Source organism: Jaculus jaculus, chromosome 14, assembly GCF_020740685.1.
Source record: "Jaculus jaculus isolate mJacJac1 chromosome 14, mJacJac1.mat.Y.cur, whole genome shotgun sequence".
NCBI classification, from domain to species: Eukaryota; Metazoa; Chordata; class Mammalia; order Rodentia; family Dipodidae; genus Jaculus; species Jaculus jaculus.
In genome coordinates, this window is record NC_059115.1 from 82,312,095 (window position 1) to 82,338,776 (window position 26,682).

The 26,682-nt window shown below is 45.5% G+C and overlaps 1 protein-coding gene across 4 annotated transcripts in view; it reads left to right on the top strand.

The window, feature by feature from the left end:
* Window positions 1-25,844, top strand: part of Serinc5 (serine incorporator 5) — a 100,892-nt gene extending 75,048 nt beyond the window's left edge. For all 4 annotated transcript variants that reach the window (XM_045133443.1, XM_045133446.1, XM_045133447.1 and 1 more), the window contains 10 exons: window positions 1,225-1,403; window positions 1,890-1,972; window positions 3,593-3,686; window positions 9,115-9,326; window positions 11,254-11,349; window positions 13,494-13,620; window positions 18,784-18,850; window positions 21,994-22,033; window positions 22,651-22,795; window positions 25,354-25,844. In XM_045133443.1, coding sequence (XP_044989378.1) covers window positions 1,225-1,403; window positions 1,890-1,972; window positions 3,593-3,686; window positions 9,115-9,326; window positions 11,254-11,349; window positions 13,494-13,620; window positions 18,784-18,850; window positions 21,994-22,033; window positions 22,651-22,795; window positions 25,354-25,501 — 1,191 coding nt within the window. In that variant the 3' untranslated portion in view covers window positions 25,502-25,844. The remainder of the gene's footprint in view (window positions 1-1,224; window positions 1,404-1,889; window positions 1,973-3,592; window positions 3,687-9,114; window positions 9,327-11,253; window positions 11,350-13,493; window positions 13,621-18,783; window positions 18,851-21,993; window positions 22,034-22,650; window positions 22,796-25,353) is intronic.
* Window positions 25,845-26,682: the final 838 nt, after the last annotated feature.

Genomic DNA, 26,682 nt, shown 5'->3' on the forward strand with positions numbered 1-26,682 from the left:
TTGTGGTCTTTAAGTTTATGTTCTGAATAGTCTACAACTTTGTTAGAAGCATTTTTTCATTTTATTTTATTTTACTTTTGGCAGTTTCATACATATTTTTTTGTTTGTTTGTTTGTTTTGGTTTTTCAAGGTAGAGTCTCGCTGTCTAGTCCAGGCTGACCTGGAATCCACTATGTAGTCTCAGGGTGGCTTCAAACTCACAGTGATCCACCTATCTCTCTGCCTCATGAGTGCTAGGATTAAGGGCGTGTACCACCATGCTTGGCTATATGATGTTTTCTTTTCTTTTTTTTATCATATTCACCTCCCACTACCCTATCTTACTCTTATCCCATCCCATTCCTATTTGTTAAACTTCTTCCTGACTAGCTTTACTATGAAGTATTACATAATGCTAAAAAAGTAGTGTTGCTATGGAAAATTGGATAAATCAAGTCAGCTGGAGTAATCAGGCAAGTCTACTCCAGAGCAGTGAAGGAGCGAGCTTTTGTGGTATGGACCTGGCTTCTTCTGCCTCGTACTACATCTTTGCTCACGGCTTCCCTGCTTGCTTAGTGATCAGTCCTCAGGTCTTATGACTGCATAAGGAAGAGCCTCCCAGAGCTTTACAGCCTTTAGCTAAGCAGTTAAGGCAGTCATTCCTTCTTCCTGACAAGAGCAAGACTGATTACAGATTACTGTTTTCCCAAGATAAGGCATTTTGGTTCAAAGGGGTCAGGCTCTGTGAGTCAGTTTCTCCTTGTACACTGAAAGTGAAACCAGCGGCTCTGGTGTATTTGAGAAATATGTGTGGACCAGCAAAGACTATATGGCATTTTATGAGAACTATGCATTTAAAAACATCAGAGAAGGGGCTGGAGAGATGGCTCAGCAGTTAAAAGTGCTTGCTTGCAAAATCTGATGGCCTGGGTTCAATTTTCCAGCACCCATGTAAGTGCAGATGCATGCGTCTGGAGCCCTTTGAGGTGGCAGGCGGTCTTTGCATGTCCCTCCTCCTCTCTCTGTATCGTCTCTCTCTTTCAAATAAATAAATAAAAATATTTTGAAAAATCATACAAAATTAGGAAAAGGTCTTTAGAAGGTAGATGTCCCTCCTCAGTCTTTATTTTCCTTCGCACACAGCCATTTCCACCGTGGACTTTGACTTCATACTGGATGAACACTCCTTGGTGGTCCCTCTCTGGCCGGTGTAACAGTCAACTTTTCTGCCTTCTTTTTCCTCAGATTCCCTTTTTTGAAGATTTCTGCAAAGGCATTAAAGCTGGCGACAGCTGTGAGAAGCTGGTGGGCTACTCCGCAGTGTATAGGGTCTGCTTTGGAATGGCCTGTTTTTTCTTGGTATTTTGTCTACTGACCTTGAAAATCAACAGTAGCAAGGGCTGCCGAGCCCACATTCATAACGGGTAAGGCTTCTGTCCCTGGCCATTGCTTTGTCCTTCCTTTCAGTCCTGGACAGCATGCAAGGGTCCCCTCCCCTGTCCCAGGAGCGCTTGCTGCTCTTCCTTAGGGTTGACACTGGTACACTGGCTTGGGTGATGATGGGACTTCATGCCACCACCCAGCGGCCTGGCCTCGGAGCCCGCAGCCCTGTTTGTAACACCTGCTAGCATAACGAGAAATTCAGCGGGACAAAGAGTTTATTGCTTGTGTCAGGACCTTTCCCTGGGGTCATTTCCACCCCTGCTGTGAAATGGAGTTTTGCTTAATCCCGAGTGTGTCTAATTACGGGGAAAGACATTCTATGGTCACTTAATCACTTCCCCTCCATTTGGAGAGAACACTACGAATGGGCAGAGTTCTGGGTTGGCATGCTACCTTCCAAGAGACCTTTTGTTGTTCTTTGAATATCATTTACATACATTTCCTCCTGTTTTTTTTTTTCTTCCCAGCTTTTGGTTCTTCAAACTCTTGCTGCTGGGCGCCATGTGCTCTGGAGCGTTCTTCATTCCCGATCAGGATACCTTTCTGAACGGTACCCATGTATTTTGTTTATATTCACTTTGTTAAACTGTTCAAAAGCATAGTCCAAAGGTGACTTTGAAATTACTGATTTTCTTGTGAGCTTACAAAAATGAGCGGCCCTTCATACCTGCCTGCCTTCTCCGCCTTGGTCTCCTGCCCTCCTCCCCCCGCCCCTTCCTCCCTCTCCAGGCTGCCTGTCAGAGGACCTCTTCTTCCTCTGCTGGAAACTGGTTTGACACATTAACGTGACCCTACCAGCCCAAGGGAGACCCCGTTTTTTTCTGAGCACTGCACAGAAAACCTAACCTAAGCACGGAAACACAGAACATTTTAGCTGTGAAAATAAAATGAGGAGGGCATCCCCCAGTCTGTTTCTCAACTTACATTATGCAGTGGTGAGTTCTATTCCTTATTGATGTTTAATATGGAGTCACTAGTCATAGCTGAAACGGAACCCTCTTCTTCCTCCAGGGAAAAACAGGGTTCCTTCTTCCCATGAGCTTATTAGGGGAGACGGGCTGAATTTCAGTGGGTGGCAACACTGTCCAGTGGACTGACTTTCACACGGTAGAATTCAGGGTCCAGCAGTAGTTCTTTAGATAGATAGCAAGGTTCACCTAAAATTTTAGGGCCATGTTAGTTTTCCATATTTCTATTACATTGTATTCAAGTTTTGCCTTTATCTATAACATTGTTAACTAGTTTTTTATTCTCCACGAAGATACTTTTCTATATATTTTACGTACATATTACATAATATACATTATATATATATGTTCTGTATATATATGTATATATATAATATATATATTTATTTATTTAAGGTAGTATATCTAGAATCAGAAGTGACCAAAAAGTGCTCAGATCATCTCCATCTTTTCATTAAAAAAAGGGCAGGGGGCTGGAGAGATGGCTTAGTGGTCAAGGCGTTTGCCTACAAAGCCAAAGGATCCCAGTTCCACTCTCCAGGACCCACATAAGCCATAAGCACAAGGGGGTTGCATGAATCTGGAGTTCATTTGTAGTGGCTGGAGGCCCTGGCACACCCATTCTCTCTCAAATAAGTTAAAAAAAATTTAAAAACACAAACAAACAAGGTCTTCTTCTGTGTCCCAATCAACCCTTCTGCATTAGTCTTCCAACTGCTGAAATTTCTACCATGCCTGGGTACCTCGGTCATTTTTATGCACAAGCTACAGTCCACCTGACGGTTTACCCAAGGTCATAACCCTTTAAGGTCAAAAGTAGACCGGAGCCTTTTCCCCATCCTTTTCCCACTGAACATTGGTGACTCTTTGCCCAGTACAATTTAAATCCTTGAGTTCTCTGGTGATACTTGTATTTGCCTTTAAATCATGGGCTGTTGTGGATTTTGTGAACTCCTGCATCTGTTGGGATTGCTGGAATGATCCAGAACTGGACTGCCATGTTGAAATCCCAATGGTGCCCTTCACCGTGTGTGAGCTTTTGTCACCTCACATACATTTTGTCACCTGTGTAACAAGTGCGTACAGTCGTGCCACCTTGCCTGGCTGCCTGGGAGGTAAGTGCGTCATAGGCGGGATGAGCCTTGAGTAAAACTTCCCTGGCATACTCACCTCACGGCCTCTTGGCTGGCCTTCTTTTGCAGCCTGGCGCTACGTGGGAGCCACGGGAGGCTTCATCTTTATTGGCATCCAGCTACTTCTGATTGTGGAGTTTGCACATAAATGGAACAAGAACTGGTATGTGTTTTTATACCCAGAGGACTCACTCATTGAGTCAAAGAAACAGCCAAGTCTGGCGAAGGGCTCTGCTCTGAATTCTCTTCCCTAGACAGCCATGCCTTTGCCCTCAGGCCAGCCAATGCAATCTGCTTACACCTGTTTGGTCTTCACCATTTTTCTCCTCTCCAATACCGTTTTCTGTCGTTTCTGCTCTTCCTTCTCACCAGCGGGACTCGCTGTGTGCTTCTTGTGTCTGTAAACTCAGATAGGCACTTGGGGCTTGGAGGTTTGTCTTCAGCAAAGAGTGAGACGGAGTACTTCTCTTCTTTTAAAAACTTTGTTTTGTCTCAACTTCAAAAACACAAGTGATCCCTTCATCAGCAAGATCTGCAAACCTTCCTTAGAAAGCCTTCTCACCTTTGGAAAAGATACGGATTGAAAAATACGTTTTTTTGAGAAAGAGTGCCTGAGTGCTTCAGGACCTCCAGCTGCTGCAGATGAACTCCAGATGCAAGCTCCGTTTCTTGCATCTGGCTTTATGTGGGCGCTGCAGCATGGAATCCAGACCAGCAGGCTTTGCAATCCAGTGCCTTTAACCACTGAGCCATCTCCCCAGCCCAAGGTAGACTCTTTTTAAGTGCCTTGAAAATAGAATTCCCATCCCAGACTGGAGTGGGAAATACCAGAGTATTAATAGCAAGTTGGTTTTTTCTTGTTGAGCCACACTGAGGAAATAACTACCAGACAGCTCTTGTTCTAAGGCGGAGTTGACTTGTGGTTCTTAGCACAGCTCCTAGTTGCCCTTGGCCTTCACTCTGCTCCTTCCTGTTTTTCATCTTACTCTCATTGGGTGCTGGAGATAACTCTGGGTCTTCTACATGCCAGGAGAATTATGTACCACAGAGCTGACTTTCTTTCAAAACAACTCCCTTTTTTGCTCAATAAACCTTTTATTTTTATTTTTGTAGAACTATCATCTATCTACCTGTGTATCTGTCTGTCATCTACAAGGTTAAACCCAGGCTGGCCTTGAACTTGTGATCCTCCTGTTTCTGCCTCCTGGAGTACTGGGATTACAATTTTGGATTTTCAGGATCAGTTTGTGTTCTTGTATAAGTAATTATATACTACACTTTTAGTCATCTCTCAATTTTAGTAATTTATTCTGTTCTCTCTCCTAGATCTTGAGGCTGCAGGTTTCTTTAATATTAACTATATGGGTACTGTAGTTTTAATATGACCCTAATTTTCTCATTTGTTCAGAAAAATTACTCATATTAAGTTGGAAATGCATTTTAATTGGCTAATATCTCTTTTGCCAGCAAGTCTTACTGTGTATGCTTCACTGACTTCTGTATTAGACAAAATGAGTATTCCTAAAGTTTTTACAAATGTACTGCAAGCCAGTGTTTTGTGAAAAAAATCTGACCGTCTTGGATACTGAGTTCCTGATCTACCATGAGATGGCGTCTTGCCCTGAGAGGGCTCGCATTCTTTCACATCGCCTCTAATGTCATCTTTGATTTTAGAGCCATTTTTCTGGGGCTAATCATCAATGCTAAGTGTTAACAGGCCTTTTTTGAAAAAGTTTGGTTGCTTTTAAAACTTTCAGGAAATACAACGCTAAGAAAAGCTAAGAACATTGCAGAAAATAATGTTACTTTGGAGCCAAAATTCCAACAAAAATCCCCTTTGTCAAGATACCTGAAGTTGGCTTATTTGCACAAAATTAGGAAGATCATTAACATTGTTATTTTCTTTGGCTGTTTATTTTAGTCATCTTTGTTGCTGTGTGTGTGTGTGTGTGTGTGTGTGTGTGTGTGTGTGTGTGTGTTTTAAGATCCTGTTGCTTACAGGGCTGATTCACTGTTGGTGATCACCAGTATTGGTGGTCATCACTGTTGGTGGCCATTAGTGTTGGTGGTCATCAGTGTTGGTGGGAAAATTTGCTAGGAGTTTCTCCTCCTTCCCTTTCTTTCTCCTCATCCTTCCTCCCTTCATCTGTCCTTCTCTCCAACTTTCAATAAATTAGTTACTTTCTCAATTCTGTGACAAGATACCTGGCAAAAGTGACTTGAAGGTTTATTTTGGCTCACATTTTGAGGTTCCAGTCTATTATGGTGGGGAAGCATGGAGGCAGGAACATGCAGCAGCTGGTCACACAGGGTCCACAGTCAGGAAGCAGAGAGAGGTGAATGCTGGTGCTCAGCTCGCTTCCTCACTTTCATTTAGTCCAGAACCTCAGCCTGCGAAATGGTGCCCCTCACACTTAGGGTAGGTCCTTTTGCCTTAGCCTAATTTACAGCCATCCTCACTGATATGCCCAGAGGTTTGTTTCCTGGGTGATTCTACATCCAATCAAGTTGATAACCACTCCTAACCATCAAGAAGAAAAGCTCCTAGAAGCACAGTAGGGCAGCAAAACATGGATCTGGAATCCAGCAGAACACAAACTTAATGTCCCTTGTCTTCCAGCTAGAGATTCCAGGGCCGGTCACTGTTCTCTCTGCCTTGAGACTTCAAGTGAAATGACATGCTTGGTTAGTTGGCCTGGAGGTTCATTGGTTGCTGTTTTGTTTTGGTTTTGCTGCCTAGGTCACATTTTATGATTTGAAGTATCAATTGTATATCACAGTTGAAAGCACAGACAGTAGATACAGATCTTGCTAGTAAAAATACACTTTGAGGGCTGGAGGGATGGCTTAGCAGTTAAGGTGTTTGCCTGCAAGGACAAAGGACCCAGGTTCGATTCCCCAGGACCCACGTTAGCCAGATGCACAAGGGGCGTATGCATCTGGAGTTCATTTGCAGTGGCTGGAAGCCCTGGCGCACCCATTCTCTCTCTCTTTCCCTCTCTGTATCTCTCTCTCCCTCTTTCTCTGTCAAGTAAATAAATAAATAAAAATAAAATATTGAAAAAAAACACTTTGAAAGTTTGCTTCCCGTTCCCAGCTGGTGCCCACTCGTCATTGTCTTATGGGCTCTGCCTGTTGCCTGTCCTCTTCTCTTCTTCATCCGTAGCCGCTTATTTAGTGTTTGGTCAACACGCTTTTTGTAGCGTTTAAAGACTTAAGTGTATGCTGGACAACATGCTAGTAGGCATGAAGACTATGGAGCTGACCTGCTGCAATAGTAATTGAACTGTTTATACGCAGGACATCTTGGGAGAACTGAATGAAGTTGGAACACCATGAGCACCAGCCTCTTTACAGGAAGGGCTGCCTCGTCATTTCCTAGCACATGGCAGTCTTTGCACTGGTGTTCAGTAGACGCCTATCATTTCCCAGGCTCTGTTGGTGCAGCCTGGTTTGGCCCATGGCCTGCTCTGTGAGGCTGCTGTTTCTCTGGAGGAAGATACCCAATGCAAACATCTAACAATTATGCAACAGCTTCACTGGTACAAAATGAAGTATGAAATGGTTCAGGAGAGTTGGCTCTCCCTTGGGAGGAGTGCCTGACAGGATGCTGCTCAGCCCTGAAACCACCAGGCTTGTTTAAGAAGCAAAGGGGCATCCACTGTGGCTGGGGCAGAGTGGTGTGTGAAGAGTGGAGGAGATGACATCAGAGATAGCCCTGGTGTCCAGGGCGTCTCTGAGGGCCTGTATCAAGGCTTTGGTGTTTACCTGCTGTTTAGGGCTCCAATCCAAGTCCTCACCCAGGCTGAGCAAGTGCTGTACCACAGACTTTCATTTCTAGCCCTTAACGCTGTGTTTGCTACATGAAATATTGGGAGAGAAGAGTTTTGAAGGGGAAAAAGGTAGCCTAATCTATGTTTTAAATTGGAAAAGGATTATTGCAGGTCATAGGTGCCCATTGAGGAGGGCAGAGAGGTGTTCAGGTGAGAAGAGAAGTTTGGAACAAGTTAGCTCTGGTCTACTCTGTGATAAACTGAGGAAGGAGCAAGTCCAGGTGACTCTGGAGGTGGGGCAGGGAGAGGCCTAAGCAGTGCTGTTCCTGTGTTTTCTCTCTCTCCCCTGGCTTTCTCCCAACAGTGGGAAGAATAGAATCGCCCTTTGCTGAGCTGGAAAGATTACATACAAACAGGTTTGCAGGAAGAAGGTGTGGACGTAGGAAAATCCCCCTGGATGTACTAAGATTAAGGTTCCAATTAGACCTCCAAGTAGAGACACTGAGTAAGTTGAGTTTGGAGTTCAGAGGAGAGGTTAGGGCCAAAGGTGTAACTTTGGGAATACATGTGACTATAAGAAAGTCCTTCATCTACTAAGAACATGACCCACAAGAATAGTAGAAGATCAAGTTGGGCCTGTCTTTCTTCTGTCAATCCGTAGCATTCTCCTTCTGATGTATAATTCACTCTTGTCTCCTTGTCATCCATTATTATTTGGCTCCCAGAGCTTCATTTTCTCTCATTTCTTTTGTGTGCCTTTTATGTTAGATAATACTGTAGTCATTGAAGGGGCTGGCTCAGTTTCAGGAATACGAAGGTCATTATCATTTTGGCTTATCCTCCCTATTTTCTTTGTCTCTGGCAGCAGTAACTTTTTCATCATTAAAGCATTTTAGCTGGGCTGCTTGAACCCTTTACAGTTTTGAGAGCACATTAAGCGAGTTGCTTTCTCTGTGAAGGTCTGAGAGAATGTGGTCACAGAGATCAGTTGAGTCATGGGGCCGATGACAGCATTTCAGGCCGTCTTGTTTGTTCTGTCCTCTTCACGTAGTGCTCATGAGCACTCTGCTCCGCTCTGGACAGTCTCTGTAGATTTAAGTCACCAGCCATTCCACTCATCCTTTATCAATGTTGACATAAACTAGAGCATGCAGTCTTCTCTTTTGTAGTTTCTTTATGCTACATCCCAGTACAGTTTTTCCTTGCCTAGTTGTGTTAACTGTATTTGAGTATTCACTTCTCCTTGAGTCCTTTCTAATAATAGTTTGGAGAAGCAGTCTCACTGTAGACCCTTTTTGTCTACCTGTCCCGGGAGGAAAGTGCTGGGGTTGGCCAGGCTTGCTGTGGGTAGACCTATTTGCTTCTCTTTAAAAGGAAGGTAGCTCCGAGGGCCTGCTAGCGAAGGCAATCACGGGTGTGCGTTTACTTGACGTGAACCCCAGTGGAGTGCCATCTTCATAGCTAAATACTGCCAGCCCCTGACCCGGAGCAGTTGTCATTCCGGGGGGAGAAGTGAGAATTAAGCCAGTGGATGCTCATGTTAGCTGCTAAACACCCTTGCGTCAGAAAGTTCTCCTATGCTTACAGGAGTTTCTAAGTCTGAACCAAGAAGTTGGCACACTTGGCCAAGAACTTTCTAACTGTGGTGACGTGTAGTCACCGGTGAAAGGTGTCTTCCGATTGGTGGCTCCAGCAGACCTGGTGGGTGGGTCCTGGCAGCTGTCGGTCGGTGCCTGAGGGACAGAACTCACCAGAAAACGGAGCCCTTCACTGACTTGTCTTCTCTCTCCTCGTCTCATCTGCTTGTCGGCGAAACAGGACCGCGGGCACTGCCAGTAACAAGCTGTGGTACGCCTTCCTGTCCCTGGTGACGCTGGTCATGTACTCGGTTGCTGTCGGAGGCTTGATTTTGTTGGCAATATTTTACACACAGAGGGACGGCTGCATGGAGAACAAAATTCTGCTGGGAGTCCACGGGGGGCTGTGCCTGCTGATTTCAATGGCAGCCATCTCGCCCTGTGTACAAAATCGTAAGCATGCTTTTCCATTCTCCCATATTTATAGTTCCTTCAGAGACTTTGAACAATCTCAGTGGGTTTTTGGAAAGTCAGGTCATTCTTCAGCCTCCTGTGGGTGGGACTCAAGTTCCCTCTTCATATTCCATGTGACAGACCTGCAACTAATAAATAGGGAGACAGTGTACCACGGGGAGCATTTAGGGAAATGTGCTTAGTGTTACCAAGGGGCTTATGAGTTTTGCCAGAAGTGTCCTGGGGAGACTTGAATGATAGGGCTCAGGAAGGTTATATTTCTGGGGTTATCTGAGGCTGGGGACCAGCAAGCAAGGACAGCGTGGCGCAGGAGTCAGGAAGTGGGAAATCCCATCGTGCTAGCTGCTGGCCTGGTGGGCAACCTTTCTTGGCACATACATGTGAGCCTGGCCACGCTTGGGTTGTTTCAGAGCTACGGAGCAGGGGTTGAAGGTACTCCAGCAGTGCCCAGAAGGGGTGGCCAGCCAGTGTGCCTCAGGGTTATGAGCATATGTCTCCAGTCTGATAGTTTCTTGGAAAGGGTCCATTCTACAAATGATAAACATGCATGTGACATTCAGATTTCTGAGCACAAAAAGCAAAATACAGGTAATAAATTTATAGCCCCTCTGAATCCTTTCTAAAATAGTGATTTTAAAAGCAACTAGTAGCTGGGTATGGTAGTGCAAACCAGTTTTGGGAGGTGGAGGCAGGAACAGTCAAGAGTTCGAGGCCAGCCTACATGAGACCTGCCCCAGCCCCTCCTTCCCCAAAGCAACTAGTATCATATGCTTTAGCAGTACTAAAGGTTTTTCAATATTAAATTTCCAATTCCTTTATGGAAATTGAAATGATTATTATTATTATTATCCTCTTAGTCCTTTAAAATGATCAGTGAAGAATTTCCTAAAGCAAACTTTGTATTTTTATTAAAATTTCCTTTGAGCTGGGCATGGTGACACACCACTTTAGTCCCAGCACTCAGGAGGCAGAGGTAGGAGGATTGCTGTGAGTTTGAGGCCACCCTGAGAATACATTGTGAACTCCAGGTCTGCCTGGGCTAGAGTGAGACCCTACTTTGGGGGGGGGGGGCAGTGGAATCTTCTTTGGATTAAATCTTCCTACCTTTAAAACAGAAATAACATTTTGAAATATTTGGCTTGATGTTCATTAGTTGTTCAAGCTGTCTATTCCCATGCAAAGCACAATGTTATAAAGCTCTCTTCTGATACCTTTATTGATAGTTATAATTTAGTCGTAATACTTTTAGAAATAAATTTCATCAGAGGAAAGACTGAATCCTTTCAACAGATGGTTGAGAATTTCACCAAAGAGAAATCTCATGTTCCCAAGTCCCTTGGTCACTTAGTGGTCTGAGCACTAAGCTTAAGTGCTGGTCCTTAAGTCCTTCTGATGAGTACCAATCCCCATAGCTTCTTTGTAGCCTGACCAGCTCTTGTATTTAGTCAATGTGGTCACACGTCCCCCTCCTCCATTGTCAGCTGAGGGCCTTTTTCTGCTGCTGTGGACTGTAAATGATGACCAGAATATATCCCCTCTGAAACTTGTCAATTATTCCACACAGCTATATGGTTTCACAAATACTGTGACTTGTGAACTAATGTTACAAACCTCAGGAGGCCTGGACAGTGTATTATAAAGCTATTGGATGTGAAAAGTTGCTGGTGGAGAGCCTTGGCAGAATTTAGTACATCTCCACAACAGCATTAGCATAGGTGAATCCCCAGCCTTCAGTTTTATCTGAGAAACATACTCCGTTAGGTTCCTCTTTTCTCTCCTAGAGGCGGGTGGTCAGGTTTGAGGAGGATCACCCTGGTGGGAAGGGGCTCTGTTCTGAGGCATGTTGCCTTCTTGCTGGGGAAACTTGAAACCTGTCTTCTTCCACCTGTCTCTTACCGTTTTCCAGGACAGCCACACTCAGGTCTTCTGCAGTCAGGGCTCATAAGCTGCTATGTCACGTACCTCACGTTCTCGGCCCTGTCCAGCAAACCTGCGGAAGTAGGTAAGCCAGCTGTGCCAGGGAGCCCATGTGGGTGGCACAGACGTTTTCTTTCCCGCAGGAATGAGCAGTTGCTGAAGTACCAAGAATTAAATAAAGCACCAGAGCCAAAGGAAATATGCTTTTCCATGAAATACAGTCTTCACCTTGGGCTGTGGCAATGAGCAGTCCTTCTCTGGTGTTTTCCTGCTGAGCCGTCTCCCCAGCCTCAGCAGTGTTTTATGTTATATTATATTAATTACTATATTATACATTGTATTATATTAAATATTACATTATGAGCTGTTATTGTGAGCCCCTAGGCTGGCAAGAGACCAAATTTTCTTTTCATGCTCGAGATCATTATCTAACCTTTATCACTTATGATATATAAATGAATGTATGGACACACACAAATATGCATATACATAAGAATTTATGAACGTGTGTATTGGATCTTGTGGAAATCACATAGAGTAAACATAGCCTCTTGAATAGAAAATGGAAGTTGATTAAATTTAGAAAGCAAATGCAATGGTAACTGGGAAGGTTTTAGCATGTATGTATGCATACCATGTAGGTGTTGGGTTTTGTGGTGTGTTTTTGTTCTTTTTAAAATGTTTTTATTTTAATTTTATCTATTATTTATTTGAGAGAGAGGGAAGGAGAGAGAAAGAGGCAGAGAGAGAGAGAGAGAGAGAGAGAATGAGCATGCCAGGGTGTCTAGCCACAGCAAACAAACTCCAGATGCATGAGCCACCTTGTGCGTCTGGCTTTACGTGGGTCCTGGGGAATTGAACCGTAATACTTAGGCTTCCCAGGCAAGCACCTTAACCACTAAGCCATCTCTCTAGCCTCTGCTTTTGTTCTTGCAAGTCATGGACTCTATAGTTCACGTGGCCTGGAACTCACTATGTAGCCAGGCTAGCCTGGTACTTATGTTTCTTGTACCTGAGCCTCCCGTGCTGGGCTCATAGGCACACACCTAGACGTCTACCTGAGCCTCCTGTGCTGGGATCATAGGTGTATACCCCCACACTCAGTGGGGCTGGTCCTTGAGGCTATAGTGGAAAGTAATAATTGGAGGTCTTATAGTGAGTACAGTCTGTCTTGGAACTAAAGTTCCACACATAGAAAAGCCCTATCTTGAATCTGTTTAAGTTTAGTTCTTGTAAGACTTTCTTTCATTACTACTCTGAATTGACTTAATGGGGTTTTTATTGACAGTATTTTTTTTAAATGGCAAATGTCACTCAGAAACATGAAAATACTTTTATTTTTAATTCTAAGTGATACTATTCAAATAGAAAAGTTATATTTTATTGTACTTTTCCTAAAAAGTATTTTCTCTCTAGCCAGAAAACCAAGGTTTTTTTTTTTAACCGCAGCATATATGGCTATATATTTGTTTCAAGTTGAGTTCTAGTAATAATTTCTGTGTAACTTCAAATAGACTGTGTGTTTTTGTAAAATGGTTTCTAGATTGTTATTCCATGTTTACGTTCCTTATTTGGGGGCCAACTTGGCATTAGGATGTACCTTGGATGTTCATAATTGAAAACACTATATTAAACAAAATGCAAATTACTACTTTTAGCAGTTCTATAAAGAAACCCTTATATGTGGCTATCCCCCTGACTTTTTTCTACCCCAGACAACCTCGGCAGGCTCACAGGCCACAACTTGAAAGGACTTTGTCCTTTCTGTTATCGACAGTGACACAACGTCTTGCTGAGGAGCCAGAGGCCTGTGACACTGCCTCTGTCGGATGTTTGTGGACCTCAGCGCACCTGAGGGGCCTGCACACCGCTCCCTTCGGAGGCTGCTGGATCCACTAAAAAAAAAAAAGGCTCTAACTTCTAACTTTGCTTTTAACTATTGTGTGAGTAGCACAGAAAATGAGCAAAGGTGACCTTTAGGTCCTGAAAGTGTCAAGCCCTTTAGAATTAAGTTGCAACCAAAGGGTGTTCCTCATATGTGCTGCAGTGGGCGAGTGGTCACTGAAATAGCAAAAATAGAGCCTGGGGAGAATCAGACTGCTGAGTGGAAGTTTCCAGTGGTGAGTAAGGGTCGACCGCTCCGAGCTATCTGAGTTTCCCCAGAATGACTGCTGTGAACCACCACAGGCCTTTCCAGAGTGACTGGGCTCACTGTGTTTTCTTTACCAGTCGTAGATGAGCACGGGAAGAACGTTACCATCTGTGTGCCTGACTTCGGTCAAGACCTGTACAGAGACGAAAACTGGGTGACCGGGCTGGGCACCACCCTCTTGATTGGGTGCATCTTGTATTCCTGGTAAGTGGTAAGAGTTACCTGAGGCCCCTTTGCAGGCTTTGCAGCTGTGGGGAAAGAAGTAAGTGCTTCAGCCTCTGTTGTTCCTTCTGAGGAAGAGCAGCTGGGCCTGAAGACGCCGGCTCGGTGGGCTTCAGCTCCATCCACCTTACTGACACTTGCATGGGCAAATGAAGTGAGGGAGTGCTTGTTGCAACACCATTGCCTGATGCCTTTTAAAATACAGCTGAGTATTAGCTGTTACAGCATTCTTGAAGAACAGGGGAGTAGAGAGTAAGGAAAAGGTAGCGTGTGCCAGAATGTTCTGGCAACTTTCTAATCCAAGGGAAATAGCATTTTTTTTTTCTGTTATTGATGGAAAGAGAACAGAGCATTGCATACATGGCTGTGCTGTGTCTGGTGGTCCAGGGAAGACAGGAAGTGCCCCACCTCTCATGGGCCGAGCCCCACGGATGCTGTGGCCTTAGGGGAGGCAGTACCGCCTAGTCAGGGTGATGCCTCGAGATTACTGGAGAGAGAAAAATAAAGCATGGAAATGATTAGTTACCTATTCTGGGTACATACTTCGCTTATAATTAAGCTTCCTCTTGACAGGAACCTTTTCAATTAGGTTTTATTTCAGCATGTTTTATGTTTTTGTATATAAAAAATTACAACTTGTAATAGGCATATTATAATCTTCCTTTGGTTGCAGCTAAATAATCCTGGTGGCAATAGCACATATAAATGAAATGCTCTGAACACGTTGGCACTTTTATAGCTCCTCTGTTAAGACATAGACCTTTCAGTCTGTTTGCTCAGTTGTGATCCAGCCAAAAAATGCTTCCTCCGTTCCATGTGCTTAGTGATGACTGTCTCACACTGATCCTTAGTCTTCAGGGCTGGAGTGAAGTGACAATCCCCTTGTTACATCAGAACAGACTGTGCTGAAATGCAGCTGGCCTTTCACTGGTAATCCATAAATTGTCTACTGAGTACCTTCTATCTCAGCAGTGAGAGGGTCTCAAGGGAGTGAACTGTTCCACTGCACCGTGATTCTTAGCTCTTCCTTCCTTGGGCTTTTGTTTCCCAATTGGGTTACTGTTTGCCTAGGGGAGGGGTTGGTCACAGCACAGGCTCCTTCCATGACTTTTCACTCAATCTCTTCCCCACTGTCCTGTAAAACTATTGGTGGGTCAAGGGAGAAGGGTACTCAACCGATAGATGATCTCTCGTTAATATTAAATATGGGGGATCTTTCTTTTAAAATGACGGAATGGTGTTTAAAAGATCCTGGGAGAGGATAAAACTTGTAAAAATAGTGGCATTAGGGACAGCTAATATTTCCCTCTTTCTTGTTTTCCTTTTTTTCCTTCCTTTTTCTCGGCAGCAACATTACATTTCTTTTAGTCATTTTTATATTATCAGAAGAAACTATAAAGGTGTTTGACAAAATAAAATCATACTTTTTGTGAGTTACTGGAGGTCCACCTTGAAACAAACCAAACATGTTTGCTCCTTAGATAAAATAGGGTTTGCATTTGCTATAAACTGCCAGTGGAAAAGATGGCAGGATTCTCCTAGGCACACTGAACATGACTGACATTGGAGTAGGTATTTTGCAGGATGGAATTTTCCCACAATTGTACTTTTACTTTTTCTAGCAGTTGTAAAAAAAAAAAAAATCACTTAGAGCTAGGAATGGAAGTTCATGCCTGTAATCCCACCTATTTGGGAGGCAGGTGGATTACAAATTTGAGCCAGCCAGGACAACTTTAGTGACAGCCTATTTCACAAAATCTCTTCTTTCTTTCTTTTTTTTTTTTCTTTTAGTTTTTTGAGGTAGGGTTTCACTCTAGCACATGCTGACCTGGAGTTCACTATGTAGTCTCAGGATGACCTCGAACTCAAAGCCATCCTCCTACCTCTGCCTCCCGAGTGCTGGGATTAAAGGTGTGCACCACCACACCCAGCTCAAACAGTCATTTTTAATTTGGAATTTGGCATAGTGGTAGTGAATTTGCCTGCCATTCTATCACATATTAAACCCAATGTTTGATCCCTGGCACTGAAAAAAAAAAAGAAGATGGAAGAAGGAAGAAGGAAGAAGGAGGAGGAGGAAGAGAAGGAGGAAGAGGAACAAAAGTAGCAAAGAAAAGGATCACCTTTCTAGACACTTTGGTGAGAGATAAAATAAAATAAAATAAAATGCTGTCTTTCGATACTGAGGTATCACAGTGGAGGCTGGCAAAGGATAGTTGTCTGAGGGTACCAAAAGATGTCAATTTTCAAAGCTGACAGCTGCTATTTGAAAAAAAAGTCTGTCTAAATGCCAACAGCAAATGTTATTGAATGCTAGTAATTAAGCTACAAATTGTAGTGGCCAATGGAATGAAACGATGCAGAACAGCAGCTTGTGTGGAGTAGATGAAGAATAGCCAGTCTGACAGAGGCGCCCAGGACCTCACACTAGAGCAGACCTAAAAGGAACCCAGCATGGCTCAGGAAAATTTGTGGAAGAGGGGGCAGAAAGAAGGTCAGAGCCACATGTTGGGTCATTATGCACAGAGACCTCACCTCTTCCCCATAACTGATGGTACCCCACAATGCATGACCCACGTTCCCCCACAAGGAGGGCCCCTGCGGAGGAGGGAGGACAGGGAGGAGGCTAGCGATGGTGTCCACATGACTGTGTACACACTGTGCATAACTCATAATAATGAAAAGAATAGCCAGTCTGCTCTGTGGGATGTTTCTACAAGGTCTGTCCCCAGGAGTTGGTGAAGTGCCACGTGGGGTCTGGTGACTGATGTGCTGTAACCACTGTGACTCCAGGAGGAACCAGCTTCCAGAATGTTATAAACAGACTGGCTTCGAGATCACAGGGGAGTGAATTCAGACTTCAGACCTTGAGGAAAGACCACACTGGTTTTTTCAAATCTTCTAGAGTTTTACATTTTCCCCTGGCTAAAGAAGAATGGGAGGTTTGATGTTTAAAAAAAAGAAGCAGCCGTACTTTCTGGGCAGAAACTGTCAATTTATATCTGATTGAAGGAGTAGCTTGAGCCAGCCTAGGCTACATAGTATCCGGCCAACAAGGACCACGCCGCAAGACCTTACCTCAAACAAACCACAAAATCCTCAGCTTAAGGAGCTTTCAAGACGATATTACTGTCTACCAGTTCCAAGAACAGTTTTACAGGAAAGACTAAGATGGATAAAGTCCCATTTAATGTTAGCATATAGCATGTCGCTGAGGATGAACTGGATTTAGAAATAAAAGCAAAACCTTTGCTCAGTTTGTGCTCTGATCTGTGCTGGAAGTGAGGAAGTGACTCAGGTGCTGGAGTTCTGTCCTTCGAAACTATCTTATCCTAAGGAGTGTATGAAGTGGCGTATTTGTTGTAACTCTTTTAGAGAATGTTCATAATCTTTCAGGTTAACATTTTAGATGTTGATCTCATCCTAAAGTGGAAAGCCAGGCTTTCCCACACTGAAACTTTCTTCCATGCTAAAGCACAATTTGCAGGCAGAGGTCTAGAGGTAGGAGCAGCTGTCGCACTCCTTGGGCGCATGGCCCCGGGGAGGTGTCCCATACCTCCCTGGCTGGAAGTCCAGTAAGAGAGGGCTTGGACTAGTGCATTTCTGTTCAAAACAGACGTGAAAGCGAAGGGGCTGTAGAAACAATAAAGAGCATGCGCCCCCAGGGGACCTCGCTGGGAGTAGAGCTTTCCATGGTTTCCCTGCAGCTCTTGGTCTCTGCTGTCCCTGAGCGCTAGAAGGGGGTGAGCAGCGAAGCCGCTGGCTCCGGGGTTGGCCGGTGGAAGTGGGTCTTGTCCTGCCTGGCTGCGCACTGGCAGAATGGCGACCTAAGCGAGACACCTGCCTCCACTCCTGGGGGCTCTTGGCCCACTATACTGCAGAGCCTCCAGCAGTCAGAACAGGGCCTAACACATGGTTAGGCCTTCGGGAAACTTGAGTTGAAATCCCAAGTGTTAAATACGCTTCAGTTTACTTAAACTGTTTCTGTGGTTTTTGTTTTTAAGGAAAATAAATACCTCTACCCTTGTAGGTCAAATTTCATGTATCACTTTACCTTTCTAAGGTGGAAGAAACGGTGGGAGTTTTTAATACGCTGTTGGTTAGCTGCTCTGTTAAAGTTCATTCTGTGGTCGGTTGCCTGTAACAGTTAATGACCTTGACCTTTGTATTCATGTCTTTTACTTTTCCCTGAGGGCTCTCTCATCACTTTTGGATCCCCTGTATGTGGCACTGACTAAACGTAGGGAAAGATACAAGTGAAACCAGGACTGGGGATAGGCCCATACATACGTACATGCATGCACACACACACACACACACACACACACACACACACACACATGCAAATAAAATAGATAAATAAAATTTATAAAGCCTATTAGGATAAAACGTGAAATCTAACGTTAGCCAGATGCACAAGGGGGTGCACGCATCTGGAGTTTGTTTGCAGTGGCTGGAGGCCCTACTGCGCCCATTCTCTCTCTCCCTATCTCTATCTGCCTCTTTCTCTGTCTGTTGCTCTCAAATAAATAAATAAAATAAACAACAAAAATGAAAAAAAAACAGTGAAATCTAAGAGTTATCCCAACATCGAGAGAGGAGAGGCAAAACCCCACAGAGAACAAGTGACCAGCGGCATCTCTGCTACAAACATCTCTTTGCATGAAATGATCCACTGCAGTCCACATAAAGAGGTGAGGACAGGATATTAACGCAGACTGCGTTTGCCCTTCTGTGCCCATGGGCAGTTAGTTCCAGGTGCCCCTCAGATACCAAGTTTGTATCTAAAATGGCGCCCATACGATTTTGCCTACGTCTTGTGCACCTCCTCCATATCCCTCAGGTCATGTCATCACTCGGTTGTAATGCCTGACAGAAGCAGATCCTACGTAAATAGTGGTCAGACTATGATGTAGGGAGTAAGGGGAGGGAGAGGAAAAGTCTGTGTTCAGCAGAGACACACCCCCGGCTCAGATGTTTTTGATCCGAGGTTAAGTTGATCGACCCCAGGACGAGAAGGATGGCGCACTTCCAGTCGGGCACGGGCACTGTGGGTTGCGGTGCGCTCTCTCGCCCAGGCCTTGGGCGTGTGGCTTTCTCCTTTGTGCCAGGTATGCTCTGCTGATTTCTTTGTTTGTTTCCTAGTTTGACATCAACAACAAGAGCAAGTTCCGATGCTCTGCAGGGCCGATATGCAGCTCCCGAGCTCGAAGTAAGTCCATCTGCTTGTCTTCCCCTGCCTCAGCTCAAGACTCATTCCTCAGGAGAGCCTGTGTCTTGGTGTCTTGATTAAGTGGCATTTTATGATCCTGTTTGTCTGCCTGAGAAAAAAAAAGGAATATGGCCCTGTATGTTAAAATGAACTTACTCTTGATTTTCTTCCAATGTTGGCTTTTTGCCTGGCATCATTTTCCCAACTTCCACCAAAGGCATGGGTAACCTTGTCAGGCTACACTTTCCCTATTCTTTTCTTCATTTGTAACAGAGTATGAGTCTTTCTTTTGTTTCAAACTTCTAGTCCCATCATCTGTTTTATACCCATCTATGCTCTCCATACATAACATAGCAGTGACTTGATGTAATAGCTATTCTTTGAAGGGGGAGAGAGGCAGGAAAGGGAGGGCCCAGCACATGCTCTGCAGACACTGCTGAACATTCTAGATGCATTGACTCCCTTGATCGGGCATCAGTTCCATCCCCTGTGACCACAGGCAGAAAACTGAACAGTAAGTACATAGTGAGGCCATTCACCGATACATGGAAAGAATCAAGATAATTTGCAGCTGTGGATTGATGAATATCTGTTGTTTTCTTTCTTGTGCAGAAGACTTTCTCCAGAGCTCTTGATAGAATGCACAGCATGGTCAGAAAGGTCTGTTCAGATGGAGGCATTTAGGAAAAGACTCCCCTGGCCCCAAGCAATCCACTGATAACTGCCACGTTCAGCACTGGATGTGGCTGGGTCTGTGCTCAGCTCTCCCTGTGTGGTTTCGTTTACTCCTCGTCAAACCCTAGTAAAGTGTGCTGTTCTTTCCATTTTACAGAAGGGAAAACAGAAACGCTTTCTTCTTGCCCCAGAAGCTGTGTTCTTGAGCACACCCACTGCCAGGGCTCAGCTGCTGTCCCTAGTCCCTCCTTGTCTTGCCTGGCACCTGGCCATTGGCTGTATTCTAATAATAGCATTTACTGGAAGGATGCATCCAGGCATCTCTCGGTGCGTGCGCTTTGCTGTGCAGCTGGCTGCCTAGGGATGCACTTTGCTGCACCTGACCGGAGACAGTGGAGCATTATGAAGGGCTTGTCGGGCTGCCAGCGTCATTCACCAGCTCTTTCTGTCCCTCGGAGGAGAAATCTGTGCTGGGGTTCAACAAGTGGCTGCACACAGGAGAGTGAGCTCCGGAAGCAGGGGATTGTCCCCACCTCTGATCGGGTGGCCACCTGCCGAGACTTACCCTGGTGGTTTCAGTGTTCCTATTGTGTACAGAGGTCAAGCTCAAAGAACAGCAAACTACTAGGTTGGATTAAGAGAGTATGTTATTCTCATCCGTAGGGGAAGTAGGCCAGAGCTTCCTCCTGAGCCAGTGAGTTTGCAGGACTGCATCCTGTTTCACAGGGTAGACCTTTGAAAGTGAAAGTTGGTGTTATCCTATGGAAACCGAACCTTCAAAAGAACCAGAGCCTGAGCATGGATAAAATAGGCCCATCCGTGTCATGTGATCCAAGCTTTCTTGTCCTACAGGAGAGGAAAGGGCTCGACCTTGAGCAGGACACAAAGGCCAAATGCTGAAACTCCCACATCGTTAGCTGCGCATGCCTGCATGTGCGTGCGTGCGTGCATGTGTGTTTCAGATATCTTCCTCTAGTGCTGGGCGTGGTGGCGCACACCTTTAATCCCAGCACTTGTGAGGCAGAGGTAGGAGGATTGCTGTGAGTTCGAGGCCGCCTTGAGACTACATAGTGAATTCCAGGTCAGCCTGGGCTAGAGTGAGACCCTACCTCAAAAAACCAAAAATATACATACATACACACACACACACACACACACACACACACACACACACACACACACATATGTGTATATACATAGGTAGATATCTGTATATCTATATCTGTATCTATATATATCTTCCACTAGTAAATGGCAAGGACACGGTGGTTCCTAGACTTTTTTTGGTATATGTTTATCAGCCTTTCTGCAATGGTGTGGTAATTTTTCACAGCTTTGTTTCTTTTACTTACAGCTATTGTTTTGAACAGTTAGAAAACGTGATAGTCTGAAATTCAAATGTGCTGAAGAGGCATGCCTCCCATCCATGTCCACAGCCAGCGTAGCAGCCTGATTTGTCCAGGGCCGTTTGTTTAGTTTTTGAGCCAGGGTCTCACTATGTGGTGCAGGCTGCCTTTAAATCCACCATGTAGCCCAGGCTATATCACCTGCCTCTGCCTCTGCCTCTTGAGTGCTGAGGTTACGGGCACGCACCCCACACCTGGCTTGGCAGCCTGATCTTAGTCAGAAACATGAGCGGGCCCCTCTTCCTTCACATTTCCTATGTTCTGTCAGCTTCAGCTCCTTAGGTAGTGCATGCCACTTGACGTGACTCATGAATCCTGTGGTCGCCGTCCTCCCTGTGTGTCCCAGCTCGGTCGCTGAGCTAGTTTGCTAGCTTCAGACTGGCTATTAAACCTCAGCGCCTTCACCTGTGAACGGGAGGCTAATCCCAGCCTCACAAGCTGGGGAGGAGTTGATGCGGAGCGCTAGACAAGCGTGGGAGGCCAGCGGGACCCTTGTCTCATTCACTGCACGTTTCAGGTTGAGTCCTTCTAAGTGGAAACTGAGGCAGACTGCGTCAGGGGGGAGTTTGTTAGTGCCTGGCACACGCAGAAGGGAGGGGGCGGGGGCAGAACGGGGCAGGGGGAGTTGTCGGCAGTACAGGCCAAACCAAGACTTACTAGCCTCAGGGATGTTCCCAAGCATGTGTGACCCTAAGAACGCCCCACACATCTGGGCCGCTGGCTGCTGTATGCCTGCCCTGGAAGGGTGTCAGGGCAGGACGGTTCTGCAGCTGCAGGGGCCCTGCTCCCCCGGTCATAGTGGCTGGAGGGAGCACCAGCACCTTCGAAAGGGTACTTAGGTGAGGCATGCCCACATCCCCGGTGGCGTTCCTCCTTGCCTGCACCCAGGACATTGGGAAAGAATAGATGCTTCGTCAAACCTTCTGAGGGGACGGAGTGTATTTCAGAGCCTAGGATGTGCTTTGAATGGAGGACGCCTTGGCCGTGGGTGGCCTCCAGTGCTTCACTTCTGGGGGGATGGAAACAAATAGGGGTCTGACCTGGTTGTCTTTGCTCTCGTAGGTAGCCCGCTGTTGTTTTTGCTTTGGTCCCGATGGAGAGGGTAAGTGCAGCGCTTTCTCGGTGGGCCGCTGCGGCCTTGCGCAGTGAGCTCTCTCGCGGGCGGGCGGGTGGGTCTCGGGCAGCCAGCGTCCAGTGCTAAAGGACAGCGATCTGCTCTGGGGCTGCTTTGCTCTGGACCTACTTTGCGCATTCTTCCTCCAGGAGAGCTGGGTTTTGTTTGCTTTTTTTTTTTTTTTTTGTATTCTGGCAGGGAAAATCTCTCTACATTCTGGTTCATATTTAAGTGAAATTGCACAGTGAGAGAAAAACAGCATATACATTTTTTTTTTCTTTTAAGGAATGATTTGGAAAATGCGAAGAGTTTCCAACACCTCACTTGGGGCCATTTCTTCAATTTGCTTTTCTTCTTGGAAGGAGGGTCCTGGGGACTTGAGACTGCAAGCAAGGCCTGCTAATCTCCTAATGTTCTCTGTGTCTTTAAGGGCTCTCTTAGGCTCTGCTAAAGTAAACATACACTTGGAAACTCATCTGGTCAAGGGAATTCTTGGGATGGCTGAGGGCAGAAATGGCTCTTGACGTCTTTTCTACTCAGTAGCCACCACGACTGGAGGGAGCATGGTCTCACCGCTGCTCTCGGGCTTCCTTTGCCACCTACAGATTCTGCAGAGCAGCAAAATGTCAAAGAAGGACCCTGGGTCATTTATGATGAGAAGAGGGGCACCGTCTACAGCTACTCCTACTTCCATGCCGTGTTCTCACTGGCTTCCCTCTACGTGATGATGACGGTGACCAACTGGTTCCAGTGAGTGGCCCATTTTAATCTCTTAAAAGTTCAGGGGCCGGGGATCTAGCTCAGTGGTAAGTGCTTGCCCAGCATATATGAAGCACTGGCTTTGACCCTCAGCATCTTATAAAGCAGACACAGCTTTTACGTGATTACATGGCCTGTAACCCTAGCACTTAGAAGGTGGGGACTGAAAAATCAGAAGTTCAGAGTCATTCTCAGCTATGTACTGAGTTTGAAGCCAGCCTGGAATATGTGAGAAGATTCTCAAAAAAAGCAAACAATTCCCGGCGTGGTGGTGCACATCTTTAATCCCAGCACTCAGGAGGCAGAGGTAACAGGAGTGCCATGAGTTTGAGACCACACTGAGACTATATAGTGAATTCTAGGTCAGCCTGGGATAGAGTGAGACCCTACCTTGAAAAACCAAAAAAAAAAAAAAAAAATGAGAGAGTCCGGCATGGTGGCCCACACCTTTAATCCCAGCACTTGGGAGGCAGAGATAGGAGGATCACCATGAGTTTGAGGCTACCCTGAGACTTCATAGTGGATTCCAGGTCAGCCTGGACTAGAGTGAGACCCTAAAAAAAAAAAACTAAAAAAAAAAAAAAAAAGCTGCATGGGAAACATGAGACCCTGTCTTAAAAAACAAAAAAATAAGAATATAGAATGATTTTTTAAAAAAGACAACAGCCCAGACCCAGTCTCCTGGAGACAGCTGAACTCCTCCCCAGGCTTTGTAGCTGACAGCGTGCCTCTCTTACGGGTGGACTGGCAGCCTTTGCATCATGGAGGCTGTGCACTCACCACTGCATTAAGAGGATGGATCCCCCCATATTGCATGGCCCACATCCCCATGGGGTTGACCTGCATCCCCAATGAGGAAGGCCTCTTCAGAAAAGGCACAGGGAGATGGGAAAGGATGGTACCAACACGTGTTTACATTCTAACTATGTCCACATCTAATAATAATAAAAAAGAAGTGGATGGAGTAGTTCAGAGACAGAACATGAGTGTAGCACGTAAGAGCCCCTGATTTTCATCCCCAGCACCTAGAAACAAAACAAAACTGGAAAGGTTAACTTCATATGGTACTCTAGAAAACACCGGAATAGCGATAAAGGAAAAAAAAAATCTGTTTTAAGAGAAAATGCATCCTATTTGTTTTCCTGCCTCAAATTGTGTGTCTCATGCTTTCCTTTTTTTTTTTATACTATGCACTACATAGTATCTGGCTTTCCTTGTTCCTACATGGAGGGGCATACTTGTACAGAACCAGGGGCCAGGGCTGCCACAATATGTTTGATAATCAGGGTAATTAGCTTGGCTAGAGTGGCTCTTAGCAGGTGCTAGGTGGCTCCTGTGAGCCGCACTGTTGTAAGTGGCAGGACCTACACTGTACGGAGGCCGGCCCTGGACACATCAGTGGCGTTGTGTCAGATAGTGATGCGTCCTGGGAGAACAGTGTACTGAAGTGGAGGGGTTGGGAGTTCACACCTAGTGACTGGAAAAGACCTGCTGAGGAGGGTCTTCCTCAAGGAGAGGACCAGGGAAGTCCCCGAGATGCTTTGAGAACTCCTAGAGGAATTTTGGCTTACATAGTCTCAGAAAGTGTGGTGGGATCTCAGATCATAAAGGCAGATGGTAGCGAGTGTTGGGGACGTGAAGAAATTGGAACCCTCTTACATCGCTGGCAGAAATGTACAGTGAAGCCACAATGGAAAACAGTTTGACAGTTTCTTGCGTGGCTAAACGCAGGATTACAATACGATCCAGTGATTTCACGCCCAAGTATATACTTAAAAAGAAAAATACGAAAGAATGTACAAATGTTCATGACAGCTTAACTCATAACAGCCAAGAAGTTGGAGGTAGCTCAAATGTCCATCTGATAAACTAATAAATAAAACGTGCTGTACCCAGACAATGAGATGTTGGTCTGGAAGTGGGGAGAATGACGTATACGTTGAGTATCCCTACGCCAGAAGTCCAAAATACTCTGAACTCTGACATGATACTCAGTGTCCCAGTGGGGATTTTTGGACTTGCTCAACTGCTGACATCTGTGTAAATATGCAGTCTCAAAAGCCCCAAAATCCAAGACACCTCTGGTCCCAAGAATTTCGGGGAAGGGTTACTCATCCGCTGCTGGTGCCTGCTACAATGACATGGACGAGCCTTTTGGAAACAACATGCTATGTCCAACAGGCCACTCGGAAGAGGACCGCCTTTATACGAACTGGCTAAAGGCCAGTCTATGCAGACAGGAAGTACATTAATGAATGAATGCAGGGTGATGGGGGACTGTGGGAAGGGGAGGACAGCCAAGGGGTGCCGGGTGTCTGGGGAGATAAAGAACATTCTAAAATTGAGTGTGAATGGGTACACAATTGTGACTAAATTGAAAGTCATCAAATTTTATGTTTTGCATGGGTTTGAATGATATCTGCGATATTTTAGGGAAGAAAAGAAAGGCTGTTAGAGGGGAAGAGTGGGGAGCCCTTCTGTGGCCAAGGACCCTCCGCAGACCATTCTCTTCTTGCTCTGACCACAGATGTATGTCTTCTTTCCAACAGCTATGAAAGTGCCAGCATCGAGACCTTCTTCACCGGGAGCTGGTCCATCTTCTGGGTCAAGATGGCCTCTTGCTGGATGTGTGTCCTGCTGTACCTGTGGACACTGGTCGCTCCCCTCTGCTGCCCCTCTAGGCAGTTCTCTGTGTGAGGAGGCCACAGGCCCCTTGCGCAGCAGGCGTGAGCCCACCCTGGAGGGCTGCCCTTTGGACTGGTGCGCCAGGGATCTGAACAGCAACAGTGACCCTTGACAGCCCCTGGCTATCTTAAGTGGGTGTGACAAAGCTTTTCAGGAAATGGAAAAAAATGCATTCTTGATTAGGTTCTAAATTCTGCAATTCAAAAAGAAACAGCCAGTTTGAGGTAAAGAAATTGAAGCCTACCAAATCAATGGGGATGATACATGTGTTTTTTATGTCTTATCCTTAGAAATAAGGTAGTAATTATGTTGCTATTTTGGGGTGAATTTTAACCAAAAAATAGCTTTGACACAACTCTTTTCACAGGGATAAAAATGACTTTGGATGGTCTGTCATTCTCATCTTGGTATTTAAACAAACAGACAAAAAACATTCAAAATCTTGAGAGTCTCTGAGTGGGTCCAGAGCTCTCTCACATGTCTTTGTCTCTGGGAGCCTCACCCCAGCTCCCTGGCATTGATAAATTACAGGAGGAAGCGTGCCCACAGTGCCATTTCCTCACCCCCCTCTTGAGGTTCTCCTCTGAGGTTGTGATGCTGGGAATCACAGCCTTCCCTCTGCCCTCACCTCTCACCACGGTCTCCCCATCCTTTCCTGGGTTCAGCATCTTTGTAATAATGTGAAAAGCACAATGTGCCCTCACCTCCACGTGGTCTCCACGTTATCACTACCTGATCCAAGTTACTGCGATACGAATGGCGCTTATTTGTGGTGGTGGCCACGTGGTTACAGGACAATACTCAAGCTGTTTCCTTTGCCTAAGCAGTGGGGGCTATAGCTCTTTCTTGTTTGTGCTAGAGATAATAATGCTTTAAGGACCTTCACAGATGAGTCGCTTTTTGACTGAAGCCTGCCTCACTTCTCTTTGAGGTGTTTAAGGTGAGCCCCTCCATTTCTCCTTCACCTTGAGGCCTTTGAAATGATCCCAGAAAAGGGCTGTTGCCTGCTAACTTGCAGTGTGACCTCACCGTGGTGCGCATCATGGCTTGCGTGGAGTGCAGGTGCTGAGGTGAGGACCCAGCTCTCTACAGAGAGGGCTGACCAGACAGAGATGTTAAACAAGCCGCAGACGTGACCAAGTGCACTTTGAGGCAGAAGTGGATGGCTGAAGGCATCTAATTAAGGCACAGGC